General features: G+C 39.5%; 2 protein-coding genes across 2 annotated transcripts in view; one reads left to right on the top strand and one right to left on the bottom strand.

Moving 5' to 3' along the window:
* Window positions 1–358: 358 nt before the first annotated feature.
* LOC121946999 (glucose-induced degradation protein 8-B homolog) lies at window positions 359–2,984 on the bottom strand. The gene is made up of 5 exons (XM_042491856.2): window positions 2,870–2,984; window positions 2,375–2,504; window positions 2,066–2,262; window positions 1,736–1,933; window positions 359–1,457 (listed from the first exon to the last, which is right to left on the bottom strand). Exons 2-5 carry the CDS (start codon window positions 2,490–2,492, stop codon window positions 1,284–1,286), a joined length of 687 nt encoding a protein of 228 aa, XP_042347790.1. The 5' UTR covers window positions 2,493–2,504; window positions 2,870–2,984; the 3' UTR covers window positions 359–1,283.
* A 433-nt stretch (window positions 2,985–3,417) lies between these two features.
* dnah12 (dynein, axonemal, heavy chain 12) overlaps window positions 3,418–15,484 on the top strand; it is a 31,057-nt gene continuing 18,990 nt past the window's right edge. Inside the window, exons 1-31 of the mRNA XM_042491299.2 lie at window positions 3,418–3,422; window positions 5,059–5,271; window positions 5,912–5,999; window positions 6,093–6,119; window positions 6,215–6,404; window positions 6,491–6,560; window positions 6,668–6,826; window positions 6,932–7,127; window positions 7,610–7,798; window positions 7,910–8,063; window positions 8,144–8,235; window positions 8,349–8,527; window positions 8,644–8,779; window positions 8,884–9,009; window positions 9,117–9,251; window positions 10,285–10,478; window positions 10,557–10,800; window positions 10,893–11,078; window positions 11,168–11,368; window positions 11,494–11,688; window positions 11,782–11,903; window positions 11,993–12,128; window positions 12,217–12,363; window positions 12,520–12,639; window positions 13,082–13,238; window positions 13,349–13,521; window positions 13,632–13,784; window positions 13,881–14,120; window positions 14,745–14,990; window positions 15,115–15,234; window positions 15,340–15,449. Coding sequence (XP_042347233.2) covers window positions 3,418–3,422; window positions 5,059–5,271; window positions 5,912–5,999; window positions 6,093–6,119; window positions 6,215–6,404; window positions 6,491–6,560; window positions 6,668–6,826; window positions 6,932–7,127; window positions 7,610–7,798; window positions 7,910–8,063; window positions 8,144–8,235; window positions 8,349–8,527; window positions 8,644–8,779; window positions 8,884–9,009; window positions 9,117–9,251; window positions 10,285–10,478; window positions 10,557–10,800; window positions 10,893–11,078; window positions 11,168–11,368; window positions 11,494–11,688; window positions 11,782–11,903; window positions 11,993–12,128; window positions 12,217–12,363; window positions 12,520–12,639; window positions 13,082–13,238; window positions 13,349–13,521; window positions 13,632–13,784; window positions 13,881–14,120; window positions 14,745–14,990; window positions 15,115–15,234; window positions 15,340–15,449 — 4,703 coding nt within the window. The remainder of the gene's footprint in view (window positions 3,423–5,058; window positions 5,272–5,911; window positions 6,000–6,092; window positions 6,120–6,214; window positions 6,405–6,490; window positions 6,561–6,667; window positions 6,827–6,931; window positions 7,128–7,609; window positions 7,799–7,909; window positions 8,064–8,143; window positions 8,236–8,348; window positions 8,528–8,643; window positions 8,780–8,883; window positions 9,010–9,116; window positions 9,252–10,284; window positions 10,479–10,556; window positions 10,801–10,892; window positions 11,079–11,167; window positions 11,369–11,493; window positions 11,689–11,781; window positions 11,904–11,992; window positions 12,129–12,216; window positions 12,364–12,519; window positions 12,640–13,081; window positions 13,239–13,348; window positions 13,522–13,631; window positions 13,785–13,880; window positions 14,121–14,744; window positions 14,991–15,114; window positions 15,235–15,339; window positions 15,450–15,484) is intronic.

Genomic DNA, 15,484 nt, shown 5'->3' with positions numbered 1-15,484 from the left:
TATTATTGGATTATTGTTATTGTTTATATTGTGGCTGGTCAAAGTGGAGCTTATTTAAACTACTGAGGTAATTGGGTAGTTTTATCTATAACAATGCATCATTTGTGTTTTTGTGAAAAATCTTATTAAGCAAAACAATTGGTAACATAGCCATCATATAACTGTAGTGAAGCTGAATGTGCATTGTTTCTCTTTCCTGTGTGTAGTGAAGTAGAAATACCATAAATGGAAATACTTGAGTAATTGTACCTTAATATTGTACTTCAGTGCAGCACTTGAGTAAGTGCACTGAGCTTTCCCCCTCTGCTGCTGTACCACTTTGAAAAACCCAGAATTAAAAACACGGCAAGCTTTAAAGTCCTTTTTGACTTACGCAGTTTAAAAATTAACTTTTATTGCAAAATAATATCCCAGCAAAAAAAGCACATCAAATATTGCAAAAGAGCTACTTATTCCATACATGTAAATAATCCATCTGTAAAAGTGTCTCCATGTCTGTGGACATAGATTTATCCATTCACATCTTTTAATATCATCTGTGATATTTTATACCGGTATGAGACTGAGGCTGCCTTTAAGCTCACAGTCTCAGTATGCTGCAAACTTTTTAGCATTCCAGGAATCTTGCCTTGTCCCACTTGTTATGTGCTACCGTGATGAAAGTTTCTCTTTTCTCTGCTCTTGTCTATGTCAGCAACTTTTTATAATGTCTCAAGCAGTAATGCAGTACGAATCCTAAGCTGAATTTAACTTTCAAAGTCACAGTAGTTTGCAAGATCCCAAGTATCTTGCTTTGGCTATTGCCGTCACATAGAGTACGAGCTAAAAACTACGAGCTGAAATGTGTATGTCTTTTGTAAGGAAAAAGTATGTGTTTATTTGAGGCAGTGCACACCGAGCCAACCATTTTCCCTGAACATCAAACTGGTCACACACAGAAAGTGACAGCCTAATTTAGGCTTTATTCACAACCGCCTATGCCAACAACTTTCCCTGCCAACAGACAGAAAAACTAGTGAAACTCAAATATACTAATTTTACATAAACAATCATGTAAATAATATTACCAAGTAAAATAATGGGCGTGTTACTTTAGTGTGAGAAGTCTCTTTAAAATGCCGTCAATCCAGTTTGCATGTTCTAAGTTATTAAAGTATCAAAAAGCAACCCTTACAAAAAAAAGAAAAGGTTGTACTCTATATGAGTCAGTTTTTTGGGGTATAAATAGATAAAGGAAATGTGTCCGTTTTTTTATGTTGTGGTATGTTTTCACTGTGGGGTCCTTATTTTGGATCTTCGATGGTTCCCTTGCTGAGGTCTGTCATTTTGGGATACTTCACTTTCTTTTGGTCGAGTTCATTTTGAGCCCACAGCAGTAGCTTCAGGAGCTTGGCCAGCTTGGGTGTTGACTCTCTGTTTTCATAGTCTAGCACACACTGATTCACCTCACTCCATACCTGAAAGACAAAGACACAGACATGATATTACTGCTTATACTTCTAAAACTGAACATTGGATCATAGTTAGATATCGAGCCCCTATTATGTGTAATTGATTTGAAAATTGGGTAAGAAGGAATTCAGGATTTGCATGAAAATTCTAAATTGCTATCACTGAACAGTGTCCTCATGCTGCAGGCAACAGAACAACTGTCAACTGTTTCAATAAAAAATAAAAACACAGAAGAGCGCAAAACAAGACAGGTATGAGTTTTGCAAATATCCTTTGAACTAGCCTTTTGTCTCTGCATCATATTCAGAAGATCTCCAAAAGGTGAATCCTCAGGGTTGTCGAATGCCAGCAGGGCCAGTGTTCTCTCCATCTCGGTCAAACACTCTCTGCTCTCCTCCCCCTGCTCTGCTAACTGAGACTGGGCAAACTCTAGGGCAGCTTCAGTTTCCCTCAAGCGAATCAGCTCAATCAGATGCTGCTGCTGCAAACACCAAAAAGGCCAGAGGGTGCAACAGGGAGTGAAAATAACAGAAGTAAGAGGACAAGTGGTGCAAATTACCAAGAGCACAAAACACAGGTGTCTGCAAAATGAGAGGCATGTGTTTTCATTTACCTGTAGATGGAAGTAGAGGTAACGGTTCGTATCCAGCAGCTCTGGGTGCAGACTGTTGATCAGTGCGATGGCGTCCTGGATCTGTCCCTTCAGGATCATCTCTCTGATCTTAATTCTTTCATCTAGGGAATCCAGGTCGACACTGGGCTCTATTCCAGACTCCATCCTGAACTTCTCCGCTGCCTCCTTGAACCCCTCTGTTGAACAGAAACCGTTTTGAAATCCTGCATATTTCACATCCAAGCATTTATTTGCATAGTTTATAGACAATCACGAACAAACTGTAAGTAATAAAAACCGGTACTTCACCTGTCACCAAGTAGTTCATAATGAGCCTGTTCATATCAGCTCTCTGAATATGGACATTGTTGAGTTTATCCATCCACTCTTCCCTTGTTACGTCCTCCGGCTTCTCTGCATAACTCATTATGATAATATCCTAAACGAGTACAGAAGGATCATCTTGTGAGTGGACAGAATGACATTACAGGCACTTTGAATACTGAACTCAAGGTTAAGACAATTATTTAACGTTATAACCGTGTTAGTACGCAGCTCTTCAGCTTGACAGAAACACAACACCGGAAATCCTAAGTCACTACAGTTTGGGCCTTCGACGAAAAAGACAACATTGAAGCCTGACTTTCGTCAACACGAATCAAAACAAAGACAACTTCCACCGTTTTCGGTGCATTTATATCATATACGAGAATCCGAAGCGTGTGCTGTTTTGTTTTAATGTCTTCGATCGACGAGTATTAGCAGTCATATACAAGTGTTATCGTTATATATGTATCACAATACCTGGAAAATTGTCCGCTACTTCCCAGCAGTAGCTAGCTAGCTAGCGGCGGAAAGCCTCTTCCTCTTCTTCTTGTTCCTCTTGTCTGTTTCCGGTACCGTAAACTGCTAGGCAAGTGCGCACTGCTGCCCCCTGTAGTAAATCAAAAGCATTGTATGACTGTTTGAGCACGGAGGTTTTACATTGTTTATTCTCTTAAATGTGTTTTAAATCCATGACATCCCATTTAGATTCAATTCATGGGTTTTTGGCATGAATTCCTTTGTAAAGTTGAATGAACTAAAAAAACATTTTTACATGTAAAGTAAGAAAAAGTTCTCAAGTAAAGAAAAAGTACCGCAAAATTACTTGAGTGCAATGCTTGAATATATTGACTTATTTTCATCATTGGAAACTTAACTGGTTTTATCTTTTGATACTGAATTAAATATCAAATAATCAGTCAGCTTCCATACCCTGTTTTCTATGAATGTATTTTAAATGTTTTTTTCCCCTCTCCCCACCTGTTACATCTGCTAGTTCTGTATTTAATATATTTAAGAATGGAAGCATGTGGTAAGACAAGGCAAGGCAAGGTAAGGAAAATTTATTTATATAGCACATTCCAGCATCAAGGTAATGCGGTGCTCTACATAAACCATCAAAAGCATGGAGGCATAGTGCAAAAAGCACAATCAAATGACATTTAAATTCCAATTAAAACCTCAATTAAACAGCTAGAGAATACAAATAAAAACAAGCTAGAAATTGCTTGAAATTAGAAGTTGGTTATAAAATACAGAGTTACATGGCAGTGTAAGCAATAAGTATTTGATTTAATAAAAGGCAACGCTGGTGGTCTTCAATCAGAGGAGGAGTACTAGGAGGCTTTCTAAGTATGTGCATACCAGATTGTTATTTTTAGGCTATTTATTTTATGGTTATTTTTTTTGTAACATAGTTGCATCAGTACATCAGCTGGAGCAGTGAGCACATGAGACTGAGAAAACACTTGAAATGAGAGGTTCTAAAGCGACATCTACTGTTGTAATCATGTAATACAACAAAATGTAGATTGCCTGTTGTAGCAAAGGGACGCGACGGACACCAGAACCCCTCTTCAAAGGAAGACAGAAAATATCAACAGTTTGTTGAGAGGGGCTGCTGAAAAATGCAACCTATTCATAACCATGTAAGTTTTTTTTTTTAAAATAAACATCTAAATGATTAGGTTTAAATTTATGCATTTTCATTATTTGGTTTTTTTGGTGGCCTTGAAGCAACTAGATGCTGTAACTACCTATGTATGCTTAAATTAGTTAATGCAGAATATAATTTGTGGCAAGATTTTTGGGCAGCCGTCGGTATTAGGCATACAGAAAAATTAATCCACAAATACATATGCTCCCCTTTCCTCCTTGTAAATAATAATAATATTAATAATAATAATAACTTTGTTTGTATAGCACTTATCCATACAAGGTTACAATGTGCTTCGCAAAGTGTATGAAAATAAACAAAATAATACAGTTACGATAATGTTTAGAGCTAAGAAAAGTAGTGTGCACAGAGGCAAAAACAGAAAAAAGGGAAATAAACAAAAGTTACAAATAACAAAAATGCAAATCAGGCATTAAAATTTAGAGCTTTCCTATAAAAAATATGTTTTAAGCAATGATTTAAAAACAGGTGATGACCTGACAAGCCTAATCTCCTCATTGTGTGCAAAGTGTGGCCACTGTCTAAACATGATTTATGGACTAACAGCAGGGCAAATTTCTGTGGGTGATATTTTTCAACCTAAGGCCTAATATAATATTAATGCATATATTTATTACTAATCCTCAGTTTGCTGTTAGCAACAAGCCCCGCCTCCCTCACGTGGTTACCATGTTTACAGTTTCTATGGTAACAATGCTTAACTTTAGTCTATTCTGATGCTTAGTTTATTGACACGAGCTGTTAACAAACTAACCAAATCGAGAAGATATTGAATGATCGAGCAGGTAAAACGATGGCCTGTTATTATTTACTAAAATTACCTTTTGGAATTGCCACTGTGGCATAACTTCTGTTTGTTCATTGTCAAATGTGACAAGATAGTGAACGTTAGCTTAACATAGTTAGCCTACTAATTACCAACAGCCGTAAACGTCAACTTAGCCTCAAGTTTTGTTTTTTGTTTTTTTTTTTTGCTTCCGGTTCTTTTCAGCTGCTTGTTGCCAGAAATGGCTACTTCTCCCGGAGATTTGAAAGCCCCTGCAGTGAAGGGCACGTCAAAGTTTCCAGTCCTGCCCCCGATTGAAGATGAAATGAAAAAGCTCGCTGCAGCAAAGGACGAGCAGGCGAAGAGGATGAAGGATATCAAGAAACTGCTGCGGCACAGGAGTAGTCAAGTGCAACAGGAGCAACGCCAAATGATATTGTATGTTTTATTTAAGCCCCTCTGTGACATATCTTTTGTCAGTACCTCAGTGACAGCCAGAGAAGGATCCCACTAGCTCAGTCAGTTAATTATTATGTAAGCAATAGTTTCCAGTAATGCAAGGATACTCAGCTTGCTTTGCTTGGGGGACATTTATGCAAAATGACGGGAGGCCAGGGGTCAGTCGCAGCAGCCTCGTGCATGTTTTTATTATTATAGTACATTTCTATGATTTTAGGATTATCTAGGATTTTAGCTCATTTTTATGATTTTAGGCTGTTTCTATGATTTTAGGACATTTCAAGAATTTCAGAACATTTTTCAGATTTTTGGACATTTCTAGGATTTCAGGACTTTTGAGGCTTATTTAGCTCTGACTTCTGTATGGGGGCTGCAAGGGATCCTCCATTGGCACTCTATTTGATAAACAAGCTCTGTTTTGATGCTGTTTTATGCACTTTGGCACCTGATGTATACTAAAAGAAAAAAAATCCAAGTGTGAATCACTTTATTTATTATTATGAGTTAGATCATGTTTGGGAAACCACCGACAACCTACTTGGGGCCAGATTTGGCCGTAAATTGGGTATCACTGCTGTAATGTGACTAATGTGACAATTTGTTGACTGAATTGTTGCAGGGTGTCCAGAGCAAAGGAGGCTGACAGACAAAGGAAAGAGAGAGGAGTAGTTCGCAGCCTGTCACCAGAACCGCAGTTTCCACCCTCTGTAAGACAAGTATTCGGTTGCAAACATTTTGGTTAAATATATATACAAATATTGCACAGTATAATGTGATATATCTCAATACTTCCTTTACAGATGCTTAGTGAGGAGCGGAAACGTAGGGTATGTTTTCTTTCTGAATTTCACAATTGCAGAGCCCAAACCCTGTTTATCTGCTCATCATGCCCTCTCTTATCTTATTTTGGTCCCAATTGTAGATGAACTATACATTCCTGAAGCAGTGCATAGAGAGACGACCATTTGCTACAATTCAGCAGCAGTGGTTGGACTCCATTGTTGCCCGAGTCTCCTTCAAACTTAAAGAGGGCCCTGAGAAAAATAAACTACTGCAGGAGCTCTGTGAGGAAGTCAGAGCTGACTTCCTGAAGGTGATTGTCAAGCACACAGGTATTGTTAAATATTTATGTATCTATGCATGTATATGCAGACTTAGGGAAAACCATGTCTCATAATGCCATATCCACTCCCTTAAGTGGACTCAGTACTAAAGAATCCAGAGACCGGAGGACCCGTGTCAGACAAACAGACAGCTGCCCCACAAAAGTCAGTGTCTAATGTACACAAATGATCTCTTCACTATATCCGAACATTAATTTGTCTGTTTTAATGCTGTGTTTTTTTTTAAAGTTATATTCCCAATATATTTGCAGAATTCTGGATTTCTCCCAACCTTGGCATGACAGCTTTATCCGAAGCCGCAAGATAATAAAAGCGAATTTGCACATTCTTCATCCAGCAATGCAAACTGTCTTGGATATTGGCTACATGACATTTTCTCCACTGGTCCTGGTTGATCTTTCAGGATGCAGGTAACACACCACGGATGCAACATAGCGCTGCTAAAATAAGCACGTAACTACAATATTTCACGTGAAGATTTGCTCAAGTTTCTCTTTTAATTATTTTTGTTTCAGGGCTTCAGGACCTGTGGACTGCAAGAGCCTACAGAACAAAATGGCTGTGGAGTGTAAGCGGACAGAGGATCGTATCATGAATACCTGGTTTCCCAAAGTCATCCACTTATTAACAAGTAAAGAAACACTGAAGGGAGTTAAAGAGAGGAAACTTGACTCCTTCTATGACTGTGCATCCACCCTCATCTCCAATCAGGTGAGATATGACATAATTTTTGGCTTGATATTGATTTGAGAAGAGCAAGAATGAACAGTTAAAATAATTTAACCAAGGTACTTTCCCTCATTGGCACGCTTCATGATGTTTGTTTTTTGTGTTTTAAAGAGGTATGGCTACAATAGCTTTCTTTCTATGAGTGCATTTACTTAGACATACATAACCCGTTTATGATTGGGTTTTTGGAGTATCCTGTCTACATGTTTGAATGTGTAAACAGCATATTCCATTTATGAGAAACCCAACTATGCTAGCTGGAGTACTGTGAAATAAACTGGCATGTATACGAGGAATGTGAATAACCCGATTTCTCTGTGCTGATGTGAACACCATATTCCGAATATGACATAACTGGGATAAACCTCACAAACAGATTATCCATGTCCATGTAACTACACTCTACGTTTGTTCCTTGATTACAAATTTAGATTCTTGGACATTTTTCTTTTCTAAATTCGCAGTTGAAATCCCTGCTACAGACAAGCGTAGAGGAGTTTGTCAGTCTGTTTGATCCAAGCAATCAGCACCGTTTGCCTCTCTTTCGTATGGCCTTAACCTTTGATGATGAAAAAATGGAAATTTATCCCACCTTACAAGATCTGGAAGCTTCCATTTTTGAGATTCTTAATTCCATCACAAACACACTGCAGGTAAGGTTATGTGTAGTAGCCATTTAAAGAACAATCACTGATTTATGGCACATTTTTCATGTAAAAAAATAATTTTCAGCTGGAATTGATATCTTTGGCACTGATCCACAGAAAGTACAGACGGTGCAGTCATGGCTGACACAAGCCACATCCTCGTTTGTGGATGCTAAGGTGGCTTATCACATGCTAGTTTGGGCTCAAGTCACCGTGAAGACAGCTGTTTACAAGAATCTAGAGGAGCCTGGCAAACATTTCCAGAACTATGGTGATGTTTCAATAATTTCCTGTCTCCACCCCATTAATTTTGATTCCATTTATTTCTGACTTTCTTGCTTCATTTTGCAGTTGACAAATATGACTGGTTAGTCAATGGAACTGCACAGGCCAGGGTGGAGAAGTTCACAGAAGAGGAACACTCTTTTGATGAATACATTAAGGTAACAAATCATATAGTTTTTTTCCATGCTGCATATGTTAAAGACCTATTATTGCCTTGTTTTCAGTCTATATTCTGATGACCATCAGTGTGTGATCTCACTGCTTTTTAAAGCAAGTGGAGGAGTTTCGTGTTCTGTCAAAGGAGATTATCAGCCTCCCAGCAAAAGCCCACTTCTCGATGGTCCATCTGGACTGTGAAGAGCTGAAACAGGGGCTGGCCAACAAAGCCAAAAACTATGCTGAAATACTTCTGAAGAAACTGATCACCAGCCACCGAGAGCAAAATCTACAGTGAGTCACTTTTTGTAACATTTTTTAACAAAACTGCCCATCTGTGTTTAAAATGTTCAGATTTGTTTTTCCTCTTCAGATTATTTCTTACAGTCCTTTTTTGTGTCTGTTCAAAGGATCTGCTCTGAATTTGAGACCATCAGAGAGAATGTCCTGAAAATACCGGAGAGTACAGAGGATATGACTCAGATCATTGATCACATTGATTTCAATAAGACAAAGGGTATTGCAGAACTAAATGAAAAACTAAAGGTAATTAACATGATGATGCTGTTGTTTCTTACACCAAAGAATATTGATTTCTGTTGTCTTATATCTTTTTTAACATAATTTACTACCCCACTGCTTTTTGACAGGAAGCCTACTGTAGACTGATCTACCTCCTGGATGTCCACATCATGGAGCCAGATGATCTGGAGCTTAATATGATTGTCTTTCTCTGGCCGCAGAAAATCCTTAAAGTCTTTGAGCTCAGTGATGAGGTAATGCTCTTGTGTCAGTGCAGACAACAGTATATCATGATTGGTTTTGTTTTTGTTTTTTTTGTTTTTTTAGGATGACCTGATTTTGGATGAATGTCATTTTCCAGGTGATGCAGAAGGCCAAGCAGGAAGGGGAGCAGGAGCTGTTGGCTAAAAGAGAAAGATTAATGGTGCAGCTGGAAAAGTTGGGACGTAGGATTGAGGACTACCCACTTTGCTCTGAACTGGATATGATGCAGCAGGTACAGTGTCATTAGCACTTTCACATAAAATTCAAGAACTAGGTATGATATGTTGGGAAAAAACATGTATTTGCTTTCTTGTAAAGACTAAAACAAGAAGATCAATACCACTCTTAAATTTGTCCTTACAATATGAGGCTACCAACAGCATAGACTGGAATAGGGGGAAACAGCTGGCATGGCTTTGTGAAAAGGTATCAAAATCTGCTTACCAACACCTTTAAAAATCAAGAATGTCACCACGCCTGGCCAACCACATTATTATACATACATTCTTGTATGGAGTAAACAAACAAGACATAATATATTAATTAGTGAGGCCTGGAAGTGCTGGTAGGAGGATGCTATTCGCTTCAGACCATGGATGTACATGTGGATACAAAACCCAAGACGGTGCCTGTTTAGTCCAATGAGAATTGCTCACCTGGTGCATTTGACCTAAAAATGTCTGCCTTCCCTCATAACTTACTTACACAAGCACTACTGATTCTCTCGCTGGCCCTGCCCTCAAGCTCCCGCTCAGCTCATAGACTTTACTCAGTGATTACATCACAGATTTTAAATCACTTTTCCTGCTTCAAGGAAAGTTTTATAAATATTAAACCTACCGGAATCAAAATGTATACTAGAAAGAGTCATAATTTGCCTTGTTTGGACTTCGCTTCTGTACTGACAACAGTTCTTCAGGTATCTCAGGGGATTTTTGCCGCAACATTGTGAGTGGCCACCGGAAATAAATTGGAAGCAAGGCTGTGCGGTGTTCCTATGGGCCTGCCTCAGACAGAGGCAGGCTAGCTCTTTCCCCCTGTCTTTAAGCTGCCAGCCAGCATCGTATTAAATGCACAGATCTGAGAATGGTATTGATTACTTTAAAAAAACATAAACCTGAAATATTTATAAAGTCATATTTAAATATGATTCCTTGTCAGTACTATGTAAGTAGAATTGGACTTGTACAAGAACATCATAAAACCTGATTTTAGTGTGATTTAACAGTTAAAAGAATGTAATTGTCTTATCACTTTTTCGGCAGTATATAACGGATGTCAGAACAGTTCAGAAACTTCTCCAAGAGGCTGAGGAAATGATTGTGGTTATTAACAAAGAAGAGGCCTTTTACAAATGGGACCAGACATCTTATCCAGAAGTTGAAGTCATCAAAGACAGTATTGAACCCTATCAGAAGCTCTTTGGATTTGTGTTGAAGTGGCAGCGCACAGAGAACAGGTCTAATTTCAGTCTGAAGTTCTGTTGTGTTTTGATTAAAACATTTCCCCTGATAATCTTTGTCTTCTTTGTGAATAGATGGATGGATGGTTCCTTCCAGGACCTAGATGGTGAGAGCATGGAAGCAAAAGTGGACGAGTTCTTCAGGGAGATCTTCAAGATGCTCAAGTTGTTCCAACAGAAGCAGAACAAAGCTGAGCAGGAGATGGAGAGGACAGCTGGGAAGACCAGGCGACGACCTAGTGAGAGTGATCCAACAAAGGTGGAGAGCCCCACAATACTTTTGTGCTCCACTGTCATGGAGCAGATCAAAGAGTTCAAGGTAACATATGTATTTCACATTAATGAAGTCTTGCAGTAAGTGTCTTGTTTGTGGATGCTAAACCATGACGTGAAATGTGTTTGCATCTCCAGAATCATATCCCTGTAGTTTCCATGTTGTGCAATCCAGGCATCAGAGCTCGCCATTGGGAACAGATGTCTGAGATAGTGGGCTATGATCTCACCCCTGACTCTGGTACTACACTACGCAAAGTTCTCAAACAAAATCTGGCTCCTTACCTGGAAGAGTTTGATTCCATCAGTGCTGCTGCTAGTAAAGTGAGAACTCTAAAAAGAGTTGCTTCTACAAAACCTAAATATTAAAACTTGTGCTGACTGCTACATAACCCCAATATGTGTCTCTACAGGAGTTTTCCCTGGAGAAGGCTATGCAAAACATGGTGCATATTTGGGATGGCATCTCTTTCCACCATCAACCTTACAGGGAGACTGGGGTGTCCATCCTGACCGCCTTGGACGAGATTCAGACAATCCTAGATGACCAGATTGTTAAGACTCAGACTATGAGGGGCTCACCGTTCATCAAACCTTTTGAAAGTCAGATCAAGGTGCGCTTCAAGTTTGAGAGCGTTTATTCATCTGATGGTAATGAGTAGCTGCACAATTTGCATTGGTGTTGGGGTAACTTCAATCCAATCTTGCAGATATTTAAGTTTTTGTTCTGTGACTTCAGCAATGGGAGGAGCGCCTGCTTCGTATCCAGGAAACCATAGATGAATGGCAGAAGGTGCAGGCCCAGTGGCTTTATCTGGAGCCCATCTTCTCTTCTCAGGATATTATGCAGCAAATTCCAGAAGAGGGACGTCTTTTCCAAACTGTCGACAAAAACTGGAAAGAGGTCATGAGACATTGCATTAAGGACCCTAAGGTAGCCGTTGAGTTTGTGGTGGACACATTATTCTGAAAAATAGAAAACCTGAAAAATAAACTGTTTCCATTAAGTGATGATTTGTAATTTTAGATTCTGCCAGCAACCTCACTGCCTGGTTTGCTAGAGAAACTGCAAGATTCAAACACCCTCCTGGACAGCATCATGAAAGGACTGAATGCCTATCTGGAGAAGAAGCGTCTGTTCTTTCCACGGTAAACAAAAAGATTTTGCAGTGTTTCTCTTGTCCAATTCTTTGTTATTAAAACAGATTTTCCATATTGACTACCAATACCGCTGCCAGGTTCTTCTTCTTGTCCAATGATGAAATGCTGGAGATTCTGTCTGAAACCAAGGACCCACTGCGAGTGCAGCCCCATCTGAAGAAATGCTTTGAGGGTATTTCCAAACTGGACTTCCTACCAAATCTGGATATCCAGGCAAGGCAGTCCCACATGTGGTTATTGATACATGACTTCGTGGTTGATATACTTTAATATAATTGTTAAACTTACTATTCTTGCTCAGGCTATGTATAGTAGTGAGGGGGAGCGTGTTCAGCTAATCCAGCTCATCTCCACATCTGAGGCCAAAGGAGCTGTGGAGAAGTGGCTGGTGCAGGTGGAGGATGTGATGCTTCGCAGTGTCAGAGATGTTGTAGGCCGGTCCAGGGTGGTGAGATCACTGTTCCCATTCCTCAAATAATACACTGTACTGTAACTTGTTAACTCTAATACCATCGTGTTATGCACGGCTGATATTCTGCATATTCTGAAGTTCCCCTTATGCATGAACATTAATGTGAGTCAGTGATTGTGGCTGTATTGACAGGCCTATGCTGAGACAGCACGGAGCCAGTGGGTCAAGGAGTGGCCCGGGCAGGTGGTGCTCTGCACCTCTCAGATTTTCTGGACCATGGAGGTTCATGAAGCCATCAGAGCAGGAGCTGATGTAGGTTTTTTACATCTTTTCTCTGAAAATGTTACTTTTTGTTGGCTTACTAATGCAGCTTAAAGGGAAAGTTCACAGAGAAAAAAATCAAAAATACATAGTTCTCCTCTTACCTGTAGCGCTATTTATCAATCTAGGTTGTTTTGGTGAGTGTTGGAGATATCGGCTGCAGAGCTATTTTCCATCTACCGAACTACACCCACCAACTGTATCACCACGCAGATAGAAGCATGCCTCTATTGCTAGTACACCAAGGAGGATTAATTAATGTTTACATCTTGTGCTGTCACGTTCACGAGCCTCTCGTCCATGAAAAGATGCTTGCCTTGTTCTGTGCAACGATTTGGTTGGCAGGTCTAGTTTGTTAGACAGAAAATAGTTTTTACATGAAACTGTTTACATCAAAATTCTAAAATAGTAATTGGGCTCTTGTTCTCTGTAGGGTTTAAAAAACTATCATCAGCAACTCCAGAGTCAGCTGAATGACATTGTGGAGCTGGTGAGAGGAAAACTGCCCAAACAAACACGGATCACTCTGGGAGCACTGGTCACTATTGATGTTCATGCCAGGGATGTGGTCATGGAACTTATTGAGAAAGGTACATTATGGAACTGTATGCAGAGTTGACTCTGACAGAGCTTTGCCTCAGTTTTGTAATAGCACCAAGAAAATATGCCTGAAAAATAAGAGTATATGTGTCTTTTACAGGTGTATCAAATGAAACAGACTTCCAGTGGCTAGCCCAGCTTCGTTACTACTGGAGCAATGACAATGTTCGTGTTCACATAATCAACTGTGATGTGAAGTACGCTTATGAGTACCTGGGGAACTCACCACGTCTGGTCATCACCCCACTGACTGACAGATGCTACAGAACACTGGTAAAATATTTGAGAAATAGCTTACTTACATGTGAATATTTTTTTATTTGAATGATGCCGAGTGATCAGAAATTTTAATATTTAAGTCCAAAGGTCTTTCTTTGTTTAAGATTGGAGCTTTCTACCTGAATTTGGGTGGTGCACCCGAGGGTCCAGCTGGAACAGGAAAGACGGAAACCACCAAAGATCTAGCCAAAGCTCTAGCTGTGCAGTGTGTGGTCTTCAACTGTTCTGATGGACTGGATTACCTCGCTATGGGCAAAGTACCACCAGCAAGAATATTCTTAATTCTAATGCCTTCTAAGCTATAATGCAAAAGAAATCATTCTTACAACCAAACTTTTGGTGATTTCTTAAAGTTTTTCAAAGGTCTGGCCTCGTCTGGTGCATGGGCATGCTTTGATGAATTCAACCGTATTGAGCTGGAGGTGCTGTCTGTAGTGGCTCAGCAGGTTCTCTGCATCCAGCGGGCCATCGAGCTCAAGTTGGAGTACTTTGACTTCGAAGGGACCATGCTTAAACTCAACCCCAACTGCTTTGTCTCCATTACAATGAACCCTGGCTACGCAGGACGCTCAGAACTCCCTGACAACCTCAAGGTCTGTAACTAGTGAACAAATATTTTATCAGGCATTGTGGGTTGGTACTTTCAGTTACAAAAATATTTTCTGTTACTACATCTACTCTGCATTATTGGTTATATATATATTAATTATATCTACACCATCTGCGTCCACCTCTTTATCCAACTACCGTATACAGCGTAATGAATTGATGAGGCTTTTACCCCCTTTAGTGTAATGTAACATAATAGTAAGAAAAGTGTGACTGCCCAACATTGACACTGGGTGTTTGTAGCTGTTTAAAATGTATGAAATTCAATTTTTATAATTATTAAGGTCTAAATTGTCACAAACATTTGATCTATGTTAATGTATCCATCTTAGTTTATTTATTTATTTATTTTTTACCTTTTTCTTGCACTTACCCTTTGGCAAAATGTAGATTACCCCAACTAGCTCTAACAACCAGCCTACCTCTGCACAGGACTACATATAAAGGACTACCTTTATTCTCACCTGAAATGCTTGAATAAGAAAAACATGATTTGCCCAAAAATCAATCCTAAGTTTGGTTAAAATGTATCTTGAAAAGGTCTCAAAAAGCATTAAATTGTCTGAAGGTGTTTGATACTTGAATTTTCTTTTCATTTCTCTGTTCAGGTGTTATTCCGAACAGTGGCCATGATGGTCCCCAACTACGCGCTGATAGCAGAGATCTCTCTGTATTCATATGGCTTCCTCAATGCCAAACCACTGTCAGTAAAAATTGTAATGACCTACAGGCTCTGTTCAGAGCAGCTGTCCTCCCAGTTCCATTATGATTACGGCATGAGGGCCGTTAAAGCTGTACTGGTGGCTGCAGGAAACCTCAAGCTCAAGTTTCCTGATGAGAACGAAGACATACTGGTATTTGTGCTGATATGGATGTCATTTGCAAAATTATCCTCTTCTGTATGCCCTAATTGTGATCTCCTCAAGTTCGTCATTTTTTTGACCCTCTCACTTTCTTTCCACATATTGTCATGTCAAGCTCCTGAGGTCCATAAAGGATGTTAATGAGCCCAAGTTTCTCTCCCACGATATTCCTCTGTTCAGTGGAATCACCAGTGATTTGTTCCCAGGCATCACCCTTCCTGAGGCTGACTACCAGGTCAGATATGCCACTACCTTTTTTTGTCCTTAATCTAATCATTCCTGTGTACTTATTAATATTGTCATGTATATTACAATAAGCAGTATTTCCTGCCCTTGGCAGCTGTTTCTGGAGGCTGCTGAAGAGTGCTGTAAAAAGCACAATGTACAGCCAACACAGGTCTTCATACAGAAGATGATCCAGACATATGAGATGATGATAGTCAGGCATGGGTACGTTGTATTTCATTTTCACTGTATATTATGAG

This window comes from Plectropomus leopardus, chromosome 9, assembly GCF_026936395.1.
Source record: "Plectropomus leopardus strain MGB_pleo_1.0 chromosome 9, ASM2693639v1, whole genome shotgun sequence".
NCBI lineage: Eukaryota > Metazoa > Chordata > Actinopteri > Perciformes > Serranidae > Plectropomus > Plectropomus leopardus.
The sequence above is the reverse complement of the archived record's forward strand: the minus strand, read 5'-3'. Positions and strand labels throughout refer to the sequence as shown.